The sequence below is a fragment of the Manis javanica genome, chromosome 14 (genome assembly GCF_040802235.1).
Source record: "Manis javanica isolate MJ-LG chromosome 14, MJ_LKY, whole genome shotgun sequence".
NCBI classification, from domain to species: Eukaryota; Metazoa; Chordata; class Mammalia; order Pholidota; family Manidae; genus Manis; species Manis javanica.
The window spans coordinates 77,303,638-77,318,710 of NC_133169.1; the positions used below are offsets into that span (position 1 = coordinate 77,303,638).

Here is a 15,073-nt window from a genome sequence, read left to right on the forward strand (position 1 = left end):
AAGTATATACACCACTATGTTTATTGCATTATTTACAGTAGGGAAGATATGGAAGCAACCTGGGTCCGCTGACAGATGAATGGTGAAGAAGACGTGGTACAAATACAATGGAATATTACTTAGCCCTGAAAAAGAATGAAATCTTGCCATTTACAACATGGATGCACCTATAGGGTATTATGCTAAGTGAAATAAATCAGATACAGTATGATTTTTACTTATATGTAAAATCTAAACAAAACAAACAGAAATAGACTCAAACACAGAACACACTGTTGGTTACCACAGGGGAGGGATGGATGGGGATGGATGAAACAGGTAAAGGACACAGAGGTAAAACTTCAAATTATAAATAAATTAGTCACAGCAATGCAAGTACAGTATAGGGAATATAGCTAGTATTATAATATCCTTATATGGTAACATGGCAACTACCTTCATTATGGTGAGCATTTAGTAATACATATAATCACTATGTTATACATTATTATATTGGTTTCAGATGTACATCAACTATATTTCAATAAAACAACTCTTTAAATCAGCCCTTTCAACCTCTAAAGTACAACCACTGACTGCATGCATTAGGGGAGATGAGCACGTTGAGAACTCTGTTAAAAGAAAACTGGATTTTGGGAAAAAGAAGGCAAGGCAGAAACCTCTCAAAATCACATAGAACATGAAAATACAGCAAATAAAACTAAACCTGAAAATGACCTGAAGACTGCAGAACGGATTACCTCCATCTGAGGAAGAAGACAAGACCTCACAGAGAAGGGTCACGTGGCAAAGCCATGATCCAGAAGGACCCAAGCCCTCCCCCACCCAGCCCACACGTGGGAGGAAGAGGAATGGAACAGGCAGGGAGTAGTGGCCCAGGACTGCTGAACCCCACCCCTGGAGACCTGCTCCAGGAACGCGAACCCATGTTACATGGTGCTGGACAACAAAGACAGAACACTCAGTGGGGCAGAGATTCCAGCCACTTACAGAGAACAGGTAAACACTACCGGCCACTGAGACAAAAGGAAAGTGGGCAATTTGAAAGACTTCCCAGCAGTGAGAGGGGCACCGGGGGGACAAGAGTTACACACTGCTCTGGTCACAGATAGCCAGGGAACTGCCTACAGAAGGCAGCCCCGGGAACTCCTTCCTCCCAGCAGGCACCTGTCCTGCTCGCCTGCTGCTCCCACCATTGCTGCAAGCCGGGTGCTTCCAGCCACAGCAGCTCCAGTGGCACAGCACTGAGTCTCCTCCCTGTGCACATGGCCCACCTGGCCCAGCAGTGGACACAGGCGTGGCAGCCATAAAGGCACAGGAAGACCCTCCCAGCTTTCTTGGCCCTGTTTCAGCCAAGCAGGGGAAGTACTGCAGGCGCCAGCGTTGGGAGCTCATTCCTCCCAGCAGGCTCCAGTCCTGCTTGCCTTGCTCACCTGCAGTCCCCACCATTGCTGCTGGCTGGGAGGAGGGTGGCTCTGCACACAGCAACTCCAGCAGCAGCCATGAGTATCCTCCCTGTGCAGGCCATCAGCTGACAGCCCACACAGCCAACATGAAATCAAATCACTACAGCCAGACAGAAAGGTGCCCCACCCACTGCACACCAACAGCTGGGGATCCCACCAAGGGAACTGAGCTTCTGGGTCCTAGAGGGCCCATCCTCCATAAACCTGGTGTTCCACAGGAAACACTAGAAAAGAATGAAGAGGCAGAGGAATTGGTTCCAAACAAAACTACAAGACAAAACATGACAAAGAGGGCAGAGGGCTGAGTGAAACTGAAATCACCAACTTTCTTGGTAAAGACTTCAAAAGAAAAGTTATGAACATGCTGACAGATTTACAGAAAAGTATTCAAAATCTCAGGGAGGACCTCAAAACACAGACAACCTCCAAAGGAGTCACTCAGAGCTGAAGAACACAGTAACTGAAATGAAAAATACAATGGAGAGATATAACAGCACGCTTTCACAGGCTGAAGAAGTTGTCAATCATCTGGAAATTAGGGAGCAAGAAAACAATGAAGCCAAAAAACCAAGAGAAAAAGGATCTCTAGGAACAAGAGTAATAGAAGAGCTCTGTGACCAATCCAAACGAAACAATATTTGCATAACAGGGATACCAGAAGAAGAGAGAGAAAAAGGGATAGAAAGCCTTTTTGAGGAAGTAATCATTGAAAACATCCCCAAACTGGGAAAGGAAACAGACACTCAGGTCATGGAAGTTCAGAGTCCCTAACAAAGGAAACCCTAGGAAGACGCCACCAAGACATATAATAATTAAAATGGCAAAGATCAAGGACAAAGAGAGAGTATTCAAAGCAACCAGAGAGAGAAAAAAGATTATTTATAAAGGAAAGCCCATCAGGCTATCAGCAGACTTCTCAGCAGACACCTTAAAGGCCAGAGGGAGTGCCATGATATATTTAATATAATGAAACAGAAGGACCTCTGACCAAGAATCATCTGCCTGGCAAGATTATCATTTAAATTTGAAGCAGTGGTCAAACAATTTTTTATAAAAGTTGAAGGAATTCACCACCGCTAAGTCAGCCCTACAGAATATGTTAAAGGGACCCATCTAGATGGAAATGTTCCTAAGGCTAAATAGCTGTCACCAGAGAAAATAAACTCACAGTAAAAGCAGAAGACCAATTAATTATGAAGCAAGTATGAAATTAAATCATCTACTCACAAAATCAGTCAAGGGATACACCAAAAGTGCCCAATAAGACACCTAATATATAAAGTGTGGAGGAGGAGGAAGAAGGGGGTTAAGAAAAAAAAAGTACCTTTAGATTGTGTTTCAAATAGAATAATCAGAGATTTAAGATAGACTGTTAGATATTAAGCCTTCAACCTTTGGTAACTACAAATCCATAGCTACAATGACAACAAGTACATATCTGTCAATAATGACCTTGAATGTAAATGGACTGAATGCACCAATCAAAACACAGAGTGACAGAATGGATAAAAAAGAAAAAACAAGACACTGCTATATGCTGCCTACAAGAGACTCATCTCAGACCCAAGGACCTACACAGACTAAAAGTGAAGGGATGGAAAAGGATAGTTTGTGTAAGTAATAGGGGGAGAAAGGCAGGAGAAGCAGTACTTGTATCAGATAAAATAGATTTCAAAACAAACTAACAAGAGATAAAGGACATTTCATAATGATAAAGGGGTCAGTCCAACAAAAGGATACAACCATTATAAATACCTATGAACCCAATATAGGAGCACCTAAATATGTAAAACAAAGACTAACAGAATTAAAGGGGGAAATAGACTGCAACACACTCATTGTATGAGACTTTAACACACCACTCACATCAATAGACAGATCAACCAGACAGAAATAATAATAATAAGGAAACAGGGGTACTGAACAATACTTTAGATCAAATGGACCTAACAGACATCTACAGAATATTCCACCCAAAGGCAGCAGGATACACATTCTTCTGAAGTGTACATGGAATGCTTTCCAGAACAGATCACATACTAGGCCACAAAAAGAGCCTCAATCAATTCAAAAGATTAAAATTGTATCAAGCAGCCTCTCTGACCACAATGGTATGAAACGAGAAATGCTACAAACACATGGAGGGTAACAACATGCTTCTAAACAGTTGATGCACCAATGACAAAATTACAACAGATACCAAGCAATATATGGAGACAAATGGAAAAAACAACTCAACAGCCCAAAACCTGTGAGATGTAGCAAAGGACGTTCTAAGAGGAAAGTACATAAGCAAACACAGGCTTGCCTCAAGAAAGAACAATAATCCCAGATAAAGAGTCTAAACTCACAATTAAAGAAACTACAAAAAGAACAAATGAAGCCCAAAGTCAGTAGAAGGAGGAACATAAAAAGACATCAGAGCAGAAATAAATAAAATAGAGTAGAATAAAATAGAAAGAATTAATAAGGAAAAAAATGTTAACATGGATTAAAGATGGTGGCGTGAGAGGTGAGACAGAAGTCACCACCTAAAACCACAAATGATACGAAAATATAATTTAATACAACTAATCCTGAAAGAGCAATAGGAAAGACTGCGCCACACTGCATACACCTAGAGAAAAGAACAGACCTCCCGGAACAGGGTAATGTACCAAAGCCGTGACCTGGTGGGGCCCAAGCCTTTCCCACAATGGGGAGGGTGAGGACTTGGTAACATGGGTTTACATTGAACCACTGTGTTGTGCACTTGAAACCCCGTAAGATTGTGTATAAATGATACTTTAATTAAAAAACAAAGACCAAAGGTAGACAGCAGTGATAGCGACGTCTGTAGAGACCCTGAATCAGTGAGCAGTTTGTGGAGACCTAAATCACTGGTTTTTGATGCCTTCAGCACATCAGAATGACCTTGGAGATTTTTTTAACTACTGATATGTGGACCCTAGCCCAGTCCAACTCAAAACATCTGTGAGATTGAGACTCAAACATCTGTAGTTTCTTAAAGCCTCGATCTTGATGCACAAGGACAAGACTCAGTCAGTGCATGTGTCCCACAAATGAGTGTAAATCTATGAAAATTATCAACTGAGACTCAGGCATTCTTCAGTCATCAGAAAGAATAATAACTCAAGTTGAGAAGTATGTGGTCTGAAGGAGGAAGCCAACTATGTTCCATTTCTATATAAATTCTGTGTCGAGACTTTCTGCTAGTTGGCCCATGCTGGGGACACATGCAAACCCACTCAGCAGCTTTATCATGATATTCCTTCCTTGTTACCCAGTCTGTTTGCTAAAATTTCTAGACAAGTCATCTCAGTCATCACAAATGGTCTAAAAGGTGTCAGGTGTCCAGATTACCTCTTCCTCCTTTGCATTCTTGTCTGTTTCCATCGGCTCCTCATTTTCCTCAAACTTGTGCACTTCCACTAGAGAGGCACTGGACACACTGAAGATGCCGTGGACATTTACTTGGACCTTGACTTTCACTTTTGAACTGGAGCCATCAGACTGAGGAGTGACTTTCTGAACTAAAAACTGAGCTACAGGCGTATGATAGACAAAGAAAAAATGTAACCTCAGAGGATGAATTCTAACAAAAATATATGCCCATACTGGCAGACTATGTCAATTTCCCAGCGACAGGTCAGTAAGATGACAGTTCAAATAAGTGAAGTGAGTACTCTTAGACTCTTACTACATCATCAGGTTTCCCTTTCCTCATTTACCATATAGTCGAATTCTTATGATCTTGTCCCAGTGAAGGACCCAACCATCTCCCAAACCTCCAACCAGTTCCTTCCCTCCAGTCCCTTATTCCAATTCATCTTTATGTGCTTTGCCAGTTAAATTCCTAAAACAGATATGTCACCTCCTCCTTTCCTGAAAACCGCCCCCCCAATGATTCCATACTGCTTCTGTCACTCACCAAGAATTCATCCTTTCTAGATTCAGTTACTATTATCAGGGTTTTCCTTGTTTTTTAATACATAAAATTCTGCAAAGTATTAGTAAGAATTATTATCCTCATTCCTGTTTTACAAATGAGGGAAGCAGAGTAAGCTAACTTTCCACAACTTCTAAGTGCCTTTCAGAATATTCCTAATACTTTACCCATGTACGTATTCCGGTAATTACCATGTAACTCTAGTTTCACTCTCCTCAACGGGCATGATTCCCAGATTATGAGTTTCTCAAAGTCTATGAAGACTCTAGCCAGCACGGCTCCATAACCTATGACACTGACACCACTTTTCCTAATGATTTTCTGTGAACATCTATCTTGTATGTTAGGTTCAGAATTGCATTTTTCTTTAACTCCTTTCAGTATTTAGCACATTGTGCAGAAGGTATACCACACCCACAATGTGCATTAACCAAGAAATACTGACCACACAATAGGATATCTAATTAAATAATGACCATCCTGCTGGTTCTGAACTGGTAACAGGACTGGAAGAAGGGGATTTTTTCTGATCTATAATACCCACATTTTGGGATATTGTACTTGCTCTGCTATTCCAGTTCTCCCAAGTACACATAACTTCCTTTTTGTAATTCCCAACTCTACTTACCTATTGCGGGGTCTGGATAGGGCACATCCTGAGGAGAGCTATAATATGCCTCAAGAGTGAAAGGTTCCTTTCTATAAAATGTGAGTTCTTTAGAGAAAGGAGCAGCATGATTTTTCGAAAAGACTTCACAGTCACTGAGTGGAGGAAAAAGACAACACACACAAATTTAGAATATCCTAATACTTTTCCATATATCCTAGGTTTGTAATTGTTGTATAGCTCTAGTTACTCTTCTCAACCAGCATCATTTCCAGATTATGAGAGTTCTGCAAAGCAGGGGCAATATATACGTATATAAAGTCGGTTTTTTAGAAAGGGAATACAGTTCAATCAGCACATAAAAGACACCAATTCTTTCAGAAGGATCAAGTATAGGATACTATGTAAGAACATAAATTTATTCTGATGACTAATCACTTTGCTTCATGCACTGTAACAAAATGTTATAGATTTCTACAAACTTATATAAAATATACAGGTTGAAATAGAAGAAAATATTTTACTCAAACTTAAAAGAGTTAACTTTAAGTATAAAATGATTAATAAGCATTGCTACCTTGAGCCTTCTTCAGCTGGAGAATTCCATCTCAGAGATATGGGATATGGTAACACATCAGTGATTGAAAATTCTCTGACTTTGAAAGCAGGTGATAAGATTGCACACTAGAATAATAATTTAAAATTCCTTTTGAAAAAAGCACAGACATTATGAATGATATCACAAGACCTACAAATAATGTTTTCATATGACCATCACCAATGGCTTTAAATATTTATATTAAAAATTTAATGCTCTCTGTATAAGCGGTTTCAGCTTCTACCATTTGTCAAATTACCTATATAATCTAGCTCTTCTTTGTCATTTTTCCATTTAACCCCAACATTTATTTAATTATGTACAACACCATATGTAAATAATAGATAATATGCCAAATTCAAGTAGCATTTCAGGCTTACCTATGTTTCTAGTAAATTAATTCATTTTATTGCACATTATAGAGTACATTCCATCTATGAATGCCAACCTCTGATATCTATTTTATAACAAAACTTTCAACTTCATACCTTGAGATCAACTTGAACTAATCTCAGATTATTAGTGGAATACATAAAGTCACTGCGATCTTGTTACAATGACCAGATGGCTACCTGTGAAAAAATACTCACCTGCAATGCACAGCCTCGAGTGACAGCTTCATCAGCATTTAATGTTGTACTAAGTTCTTTACCAAAAATTTGCTGATCTTCTCTTTCACTGCAGGGATTCGTATTGCACCACCAACTATCTCCATTGCATAAATATCTTCTTTCTTTAACTCTTAAATGATTAGAAAAGGCAATTAGGTTAAAAGAATCCTTAAATCAGTATTTTACAATGAAATAAGAGCAATTGAACATCTTATCACAACAAAATAACTCAGATGCTAACAAAACCCTACCATTCCTTTAGCCCCTTCACAACATGCATGTACACGCACACTTGTGCACAGGTATGCCGCATCTGGAAAAATGTGTATCTTGCTGCTCTAAATAATGGGAGCAGCCAAGAATACCCAAGGTCCTGCAGCATATAGGCCCTCCACAAAGAACTGTTAAAACTTCAGTAGTTAAGCCAGCCATAAAGCAAAATAAGAGGGCCTCAAACTCCTGGGTTACCCCAACAGGGTATGAAAGAAAAAGGGATATTCAGAAGCACACCTAGCCACTGCAGCACTCCAACCAGTCCAGATTCGAATGCAGGTTTAGTCTCCTCCTATCGTAAGGAAGAAGGTACACCCAAGGCTCTGCTGTCACTCATAAAGTACTTCTTAATACCACCTGGTTTCCAGGTCGTGTTTTATGCAATAAACCCAACAATCTGTTGAGGGCTGTTTAAAAAATGGGCTCTCCCAGTATGGAAAGAACATGTTCATTCTTTATGCCATAATCACTCTGATTTACAAGCTGAGCCTGAGTTAAGATGACAATAAATCCCAAGACTCTGAAAGAACACCCAACACAACAGTGGTCTCCAAGTAAATGCTAGTTGAAGGTTTTGGGAAAATTAGTAATATATTCCTAAATCAAACTTCTACCCACAAAAAGCTCAATCATACTACAAATTGGTTACTGGGATGGTAGTACACCATGGAGAATATAGCCAATGGTTCTGTAACATCTTTCTAGGTTGACAGATAGTAACTGCACTAATGGGGTAAGGACTTAATAATGTGGATAACTGCTGAACCACTGTGTTGCATACTTGAAACCAATACAATACTGTGAATCAACTATACTTCAAGTAAAAAATTACAAATTAAAAAAACATTCCACCATTTATATAGCCTTAGATAAAATTAAAGCATCCCATTCAACTATGTGGTATCATATCCACCCTCTGCTGTATTTCTCATTCTGCAAAGGATTCACTGACAGAAAAGCCTGCAAGACTACTACACAGCATAACAAAAGACAATTTATAACCACCATGAAATTACATGTTTATATCCATCTCTGAGTCTGAATTAGGTTTCTTGGGAAAATTATTAGATTTCACTGGATTTTATTATCAAAAGATTACTGGGGCAAAGGTAGAGGGAAGATACAGATAAAAAGAAGATTAATATGGCACTGAAGTAGTTCATACAATGAAAATTTGTGTAACTACATAAATAATATTTTCCAAGGAGTCTAATACACAAGTCAATCACAAAAATTCTTACTGGCTTGTTCCAAAACACTACAAAGTGGTGGTTCCACTCTAGCTAAGAGATCATCGCACATCTCCAGAAATGTGCCTCTATGAGAAGAAAATAACTAGTTAAATCACATTTCATTTTTATGTGGAATAAATGGCTATAATCGAAAAGACAAAATAGCAAGTATTGGCAAGGATACAGAAAAATTAAATTCCTCACACATTTCTGGTCAGCATGTAAAACATGGCCACTTTGAAAAGTTCAGGTACTCTTCAAAACGTTAAAAAATGTTTTTATGAGTCAATTCTACTCCAGGTATATATCCAAGAGAACTGAAAACATATAATCACAATAAACTTGCCCATGAATGGTCACAGCAGCATTATTCTTAAGCAAAAGTGTGGAAAAACCCTAATGACCATCAAGTACATTCAGCAACAAAAAGGAATGAATGCAATAAAAGGGACTGACACATGTTAGAACATGGATTAACTCTGATAATAAAGTTATCACAATAAAACATTATGCTAGATTTTAAAAAAGCCAATCCAAAAAGAACACATATTATAGACGTTATCAGAATAGGTAAAATCCAAAGAGACCCGAGTACATTAATGGCTGCCAGGCTTGGGAGGAGGAAGAAGAGATATTGAAAGATAGCTGAATGGCGCCTTGCAGGATTCCTGCCTTCTTGGTAAGCGATGGGGCTGCAGTTCTCAGAACACCTCTGTGAGCAGCATATGAGAGATTCCCAGCGAACGGGCCCAGGTACCTGCAATCACAGGAAAATAAAGAGCCAGTAAATTATTCCATTTAACATTTTCATTATTTAAGAGCTCTCTCCTTTTTTCCAGGGCAGCCTAGGGGTTGAGAAGGTGGGATTTCTCTGTTGACGGAGAGGCCGGCTGTCTCTGAGCAGAGGATGTTTCGGTTCTAGGAACCTCCCTCGGCAGCCCTAACGCAGTCCCTGCAAGCCTTTGCTCTGCCACCACGGGCTGACAATACGCAGCAGGGTCAAGGGTCAGGCCTGACAGAGCAGGAGGGAGGGCTTTGGGTATTCACTTCTGTCCCACCACGACCCCGCCCGGGGAGGATGGGTCCCCCACCCATGACCTTCCCAGGCAGCTCCCAGTTTGTTCCTGCCCCTCCCCAGGACTGAAGCTCGTCTGTCATCTCTCCTCAGCAGCCCCCTACTTGGATGGGCCCTCACAAGGATTCCCTCTGTGTGCTGCAGGTGATCACAGAAGCCAGCACTGGCCAGGGCCATCACCTTATCCACACCCCCTTCACGGGAGTGGACGATTTCTTCATTCCCCCAACCAACCTCATCATCAGCCACGTCAGGTGAGAGGCCACGTACCCTGGGACTCCACTGAGCAGCTCCACCCAGGCTGGGGCCTGGTCCTGTCTCCCCCACTCATCCTGGGCTGGCTTTTGGACATTCATTATTTTTCTGTTGACTTTATTATTAAATCGGACAACTCTTGTAGGGTTTCTTCACCTTTTAAAAACCTCATTTCTCTCTTCTACCGGTATCATTTCTAAGTCCCTGGCTTCCAAATGACTTTTTCTCTTTTCTATCCAATCTGCTCTATGTCCAGTGCTTTCTAATATCCTTCATCTAATCTGTTGAGTTCTTGAGCTCCAGAATTTCCACATTCTTTTTTAGAATTTCAGTATCTTTGGCAAAGTACTTTTGTTCATTGATTTTTATTTCTGAGTTCATTGAACTGCCTTTTTCAGTTTTCTTTCTCAGACACAATGGAGATAAAGCAGAAGGTGAAAGATAAAATGTCAGAGGTTCTGACATATCAACAACCATTCTAACTGTGGCTATTTTGAATTCTTTATCTGTTAGCTTGCAATATTCCGTATCTTTGAGTTCTGTTGCAGGAGAATTGTCATTTTCTTTTTGTGATACTCTATCACCATAAGTTTTTCATAACGTTTGATGGAATGTTCCTGTGCTGCCACATTGGAAGTAGCAAATAGCTTTCTTACTTACGAAAGTCTTGTTTACTTTGATTCTAAGAGCTCAACAGGTGCGCAACTAGAAACCTCTTTTTTGTTTTCCAGAAGGTGGCAGTAAAGCACTTTAAAAAAAATTTCTCTCACCTGAGCTGTCTTGACTTTAAGGCTGGGAATCCACGCATAAAAAAGCTTCTATTGAAAAACGGAGGTGGCAGCAGAGTGGGGGAAGGTGTGCGCTCGGCACATGGGGCTTCGAGTGTGCCAGGGGCCCACTCGGGGTACCTTGGCCTGGGGGAGACCCAGAATCCATGGGCAGACCTCTTGCTAAAATCCCAGGGAAGAGCAGGAAACAGCTTCCTTTGTTCACTCGCTTCATTTCCCTTCTTTTCTGTCCCCTAAGTTCTGGAGGTTGCGCCTCAGAAATCCAGGTGCTGCTAAAGAGCAACGGGACCCTCCAGCTGCAGCCACAGGGCCAGGTGACTGTCACTCACCACTTGCATTTTCTTCCTCCTCTGCTAGGATCCCCTGTGCTGCAGTTATCATGGTTACCGGGGCAGCCACAGAGCCACTGCCATTTCCACTGTGGCTGTCACTGTCCCAAGGTCCAGACCCCCTCCCTACTTTTGGATACACGAATGATCTTGGGTGTCCCGGTCTGCTGTGAAGAGCAACTTTTGCAGAGAAGTCCTATTTCTTCTTAGGATTTCTGTGTCTCTGCTTATATTTCCCATCTGCATGCCATCTGCTAGATCCTTTAGAAAATAATCCATAACTTAAATTCCTGTTAATTCCAACAATCTGGTGTGGTGCTTCCTCTGTCTCTTCAGCTTGCATTTGTGAACTTTCTACTATGCAGTAGATGTTTGACTAAACATCTACTGTGTGCTACACAATGGGAATACAAAAGTACATATGATAGTTTCTGCCCTTAAGGCATGTGGACACAGGCCCCAAACAGAAAATTATATTTACATGAACCTAGTAGTTCTCAATCACTGATGGTATAAGAACCCCCTAGTGTACCTGTAAAACTGATCTTTCTCAGGTTAATTCTCCCGACCCTGAAGCTGATTCAGTAGGTCCAGAGTGAATCTTGGAATCCCCCCAAATAATTCTGATGCAGGTATTATACCACATTTCAAGAAATAATAATAGTAAACACTTTTGCAATACTATGTGCCTGCTGTGTACTGTGTTCTAAATTCATGCTATATAATTGATTTACTCTTTTCAACAATGTTTTTCTCCTATTTTACAGATTTAGGGACTGAAGTACCTAAACATTAAATTAATTTGCCCCAGGTCACACAATTAGTGTTAGCACCAGGATTCAAACACAAGTATCGACAGGGGCAGGCTTGTGTCTCCTTCCTGTAATAGGTAGCCTCCCAGTCAAGCAGAAATGTGTGAAGAGCTTATCTTGACCCTCAATGGCTCATTTCCAGGCTCTCCCTGTTAAATTTTTAGCTAGTCCACTGGTCATCTCACCTCATGTGAGACCACAACTTCAGCCTAACAGAGCTGCGGGCTTTCCCCATTTATTTCCTGCCAAGTTTGTGATTATTGACAACACCACTAGGTATGGACTTTTTGCTGTCCACTCCGCGGCAGGGTGGCCCCTCCAGCAGTGGGGCTCCTGGCTCACACTGTGGCCTCATCTCGGTAGTACTGTTGCACCAGCTGAGATATGTGGGTTTGGAAGATGAGAGCAGCTTCTGGAAAGAATGCCACAGACTCCCTCTACTGCTACCCAAAGTTCAGCAGGGTTTTAAAAATCAGTAAATAATCTCTAAATTTCTTGTTTGTCATTGGTCAGTTTCCAGAGCCCTCAAGTGATTATTTTTGATGATTTTGTCCAGTCTGTATTTGTTCAGGGGGAAGAAAATTTGATGATATCTTCAGTCCACCATCACTAGAAGTCCCACCTATCCATTCAGTGAGGTCTGATATTTGATTTTACCCCACTTATCATCTAATAAATTAGTCTGCCACTGTTAGTCTTGATGGAGGCTGACAGAAGACACAAAACTCCTGGATCAGAAACAAAGGACTTCGCTCTACAAGCAGCACTACCACCAATGTTTTTGCATTGGTTCCTCTTGCTCCCAAGACCCATGGGGGTGACATGAAGAAGCCCAGGTAGGTGCTGCACATGCAGTGAGTTTGTGTCACATCTGAGGAACACTGACCTTGAATCCACCACTTTTATAGCCAGCAATAAGCAAGCCTGTTCTTTGTCCTTGAGGGAGGCATTACCTCTTATCTCAAGGCTGCTCACTAGGAACATTGCCCAGGGAAATGGCTTAGGTGAAGACTAGTAAGGGTCTCGCATTTTTGGCACATTCAGCAAAACATAGGAACACAAGAGAACACATGCACTAGTCTCTCCCAGCTCTCTCATCTAAATAATTTATTGGGATGAAGTTGTTAATAATATCTTTTGTCTCTTAAATGTCTTAGGATCTGTAACAATGTTCGCTTTTTTATTTCTGGTGCTCTTTGTGTCTTCTCTCTATTTTTTTTTTAGTAGTTTCACCAGTAGTTTATTCATTTTATTAATCTTTCCAAAGAGTCATTTTGCTCTTATTGATCCTGTTACTGTTTTCTAGTTCTTTAGTTTCAGGTCTTATTTTTGTTATTTCCATCTTTCTGTTATTGGGATTTCATTTTTTGTTTTTTTTTCCTAATTTTTCAATGTGAATGTATAGGTAGTGGATTCTCTGGCTTTGTTTCCTGATATGTACTTTTAAGACAAAATTCCTGTAAAATTATACATTACCTATGTCCCACAAGTTTTGATATGTAGCATTTTTAGTCACATTCAGTGTTGCAGTCAGGGACCGCAAAAATGAGAAACCGAGTCAGAATGACGTTTTAAGCAGAGGGCTTAGACTTTAAGCAGAGACTAAGCCCCAAGTCAGCATTCCCCTGCGCTTTTATTAAGTTACAGCAAGTAAAAAGACACGCATCGATTAATGATTACAGGATGAGTTTTTTCATCAAGCTAAATTATTGCAAACTAATCACTTCTTAAAGTTTCTCTTACGTCTCATCAAGTCATCCGGCCACGTGAGCCTCACGGTGTGATCCTCATCTGGGATTGCCTCGGAAAGGTTCACGAGAACTGTTTGCAGTACTCATCACACCGCTCATGACTTGCACCAGATTCCAACACGCAGCACCTATTGTTCTTCTCTCTTAGATTAGTTTCAGCTGTATACTAAGCTTAAGCAGGAACTAAATTACAGCAAGGTTAACTGCTGGGGTATCTACACTGGGGTATCTACAATTCAGATCAAAATTTCTTATGATTTCTGTTGTGGTTTAATTTTTACCCATGGTTATTTGAAATGTGACCTTTCATTTCCGAACGTACAGGGACCCTTCTAGTTATCTTTTTGTTTTTGTTTTTCAGATTAATACCCAAATGGTCAGAGAGCATATTCTGTATATCATTCTTTTGATTTGTTTTGATTTTGCTTTTTTGAGACTTACTCTATGGTCAAAATTATGGTCTAATTTTTTGATGTCTGATTTAATGTTCCATGTATACTTTGCAAAATATGTATTCTGAAGCTGCACTGGGTGCCAATCTATATTTGTCTATATGTATCAATCTGTTTATGTTTATAGACAGATATCTATATTATGCACACATACATGTCAGGCCAACTTCATTAGTCATATTCAAATCATTCATATCCTTATTGATTATTTGTGAGTATGCTGGTATATGTAAACTATCCAGAGAGGTAGCAGGGTTAAATAAGAGAATCAAGATCTTGAAAATGGCAGCATTTAATGCCAAGTGTTTTCAGGAAAAACATATTACATGTCAGAGAAGCCATCACTTCTCTGATTTAATTGCCACTGCTCCCCAGTTTACTCTGCTTTCATTCCTTCACTCATTATCAGTGAATGGACCTGAAATTGTCTGGCTGTTTCTATGTCCATGGTCTGTCTCCTGGCCTAGACTGCAGATTCTCCACGGGAACTTGAAACCACGTCTATACCACTGTATCCCTGGTGCCTTGCACATAGAAGACACTAAATGTTTGTGGGACAAGTGTTTGGTGCATTTTCTTGAAACATATACTTGATTATTTGGGAAGACAATTTAATTAAACTCATAAGCAATTTAAAATATTTCCGTAGTACAACACACGAATAATTATGAAGAACTTTGCAAAATCTGGAGCAATTTAAAATATAGAATGGAAAAATTCAAGTAGATTTGTCCTTGACATTTGTGTTTTGATATTCATTTGTGCATCTGAAGTGGGTGGTGTATGGGGAAATAAACGTTTATTGCATTTGTCATTAGTGGTATTTCAGTGACAAAATTTGAAAAGTACCAGGGTTGTCAGAGGAAAAAGGACAG

General features: G+C 40.2%; 1 protein-coding gene across 1 annotated transcript in view; it reads right to left on the bottom strand.

The window, feature by feature from the left end:
* The window catches only part of LOC118972704 (uncharacterized), a 95,320-nt gene that overhangs the window by 22,244 nt on the left and 58,003 nt on the right, over window positions 1-15,073 (bottom strand). Inside the window, exons 3-7 of the mRNA XM_073221481.1 lie at window positions 9,332-9,493; window positions 7,211-7,361; window positions 6,600-6,706; window positions 6,044-6,177; window positions 4,830-5,011 (exon numbers count right to left, since the gene is read on the bottom strand). Coding sequence (XP_073077582.1) covers window positions 4,830-5,011; window positions 6,044-6,177; window positions 6,600-6,706; window positions 7,211-7,361; window positions 9,332-9,493 — 736 coding nt within the window. The remainder of the gene's footprint in view (window positions 1-4,829; window positions 5,012-6,043; window positions 6,178-6,599; window positions 6,707-7,210; window positions 7,362-9,331; window positions 9,494-15,073) is intronic.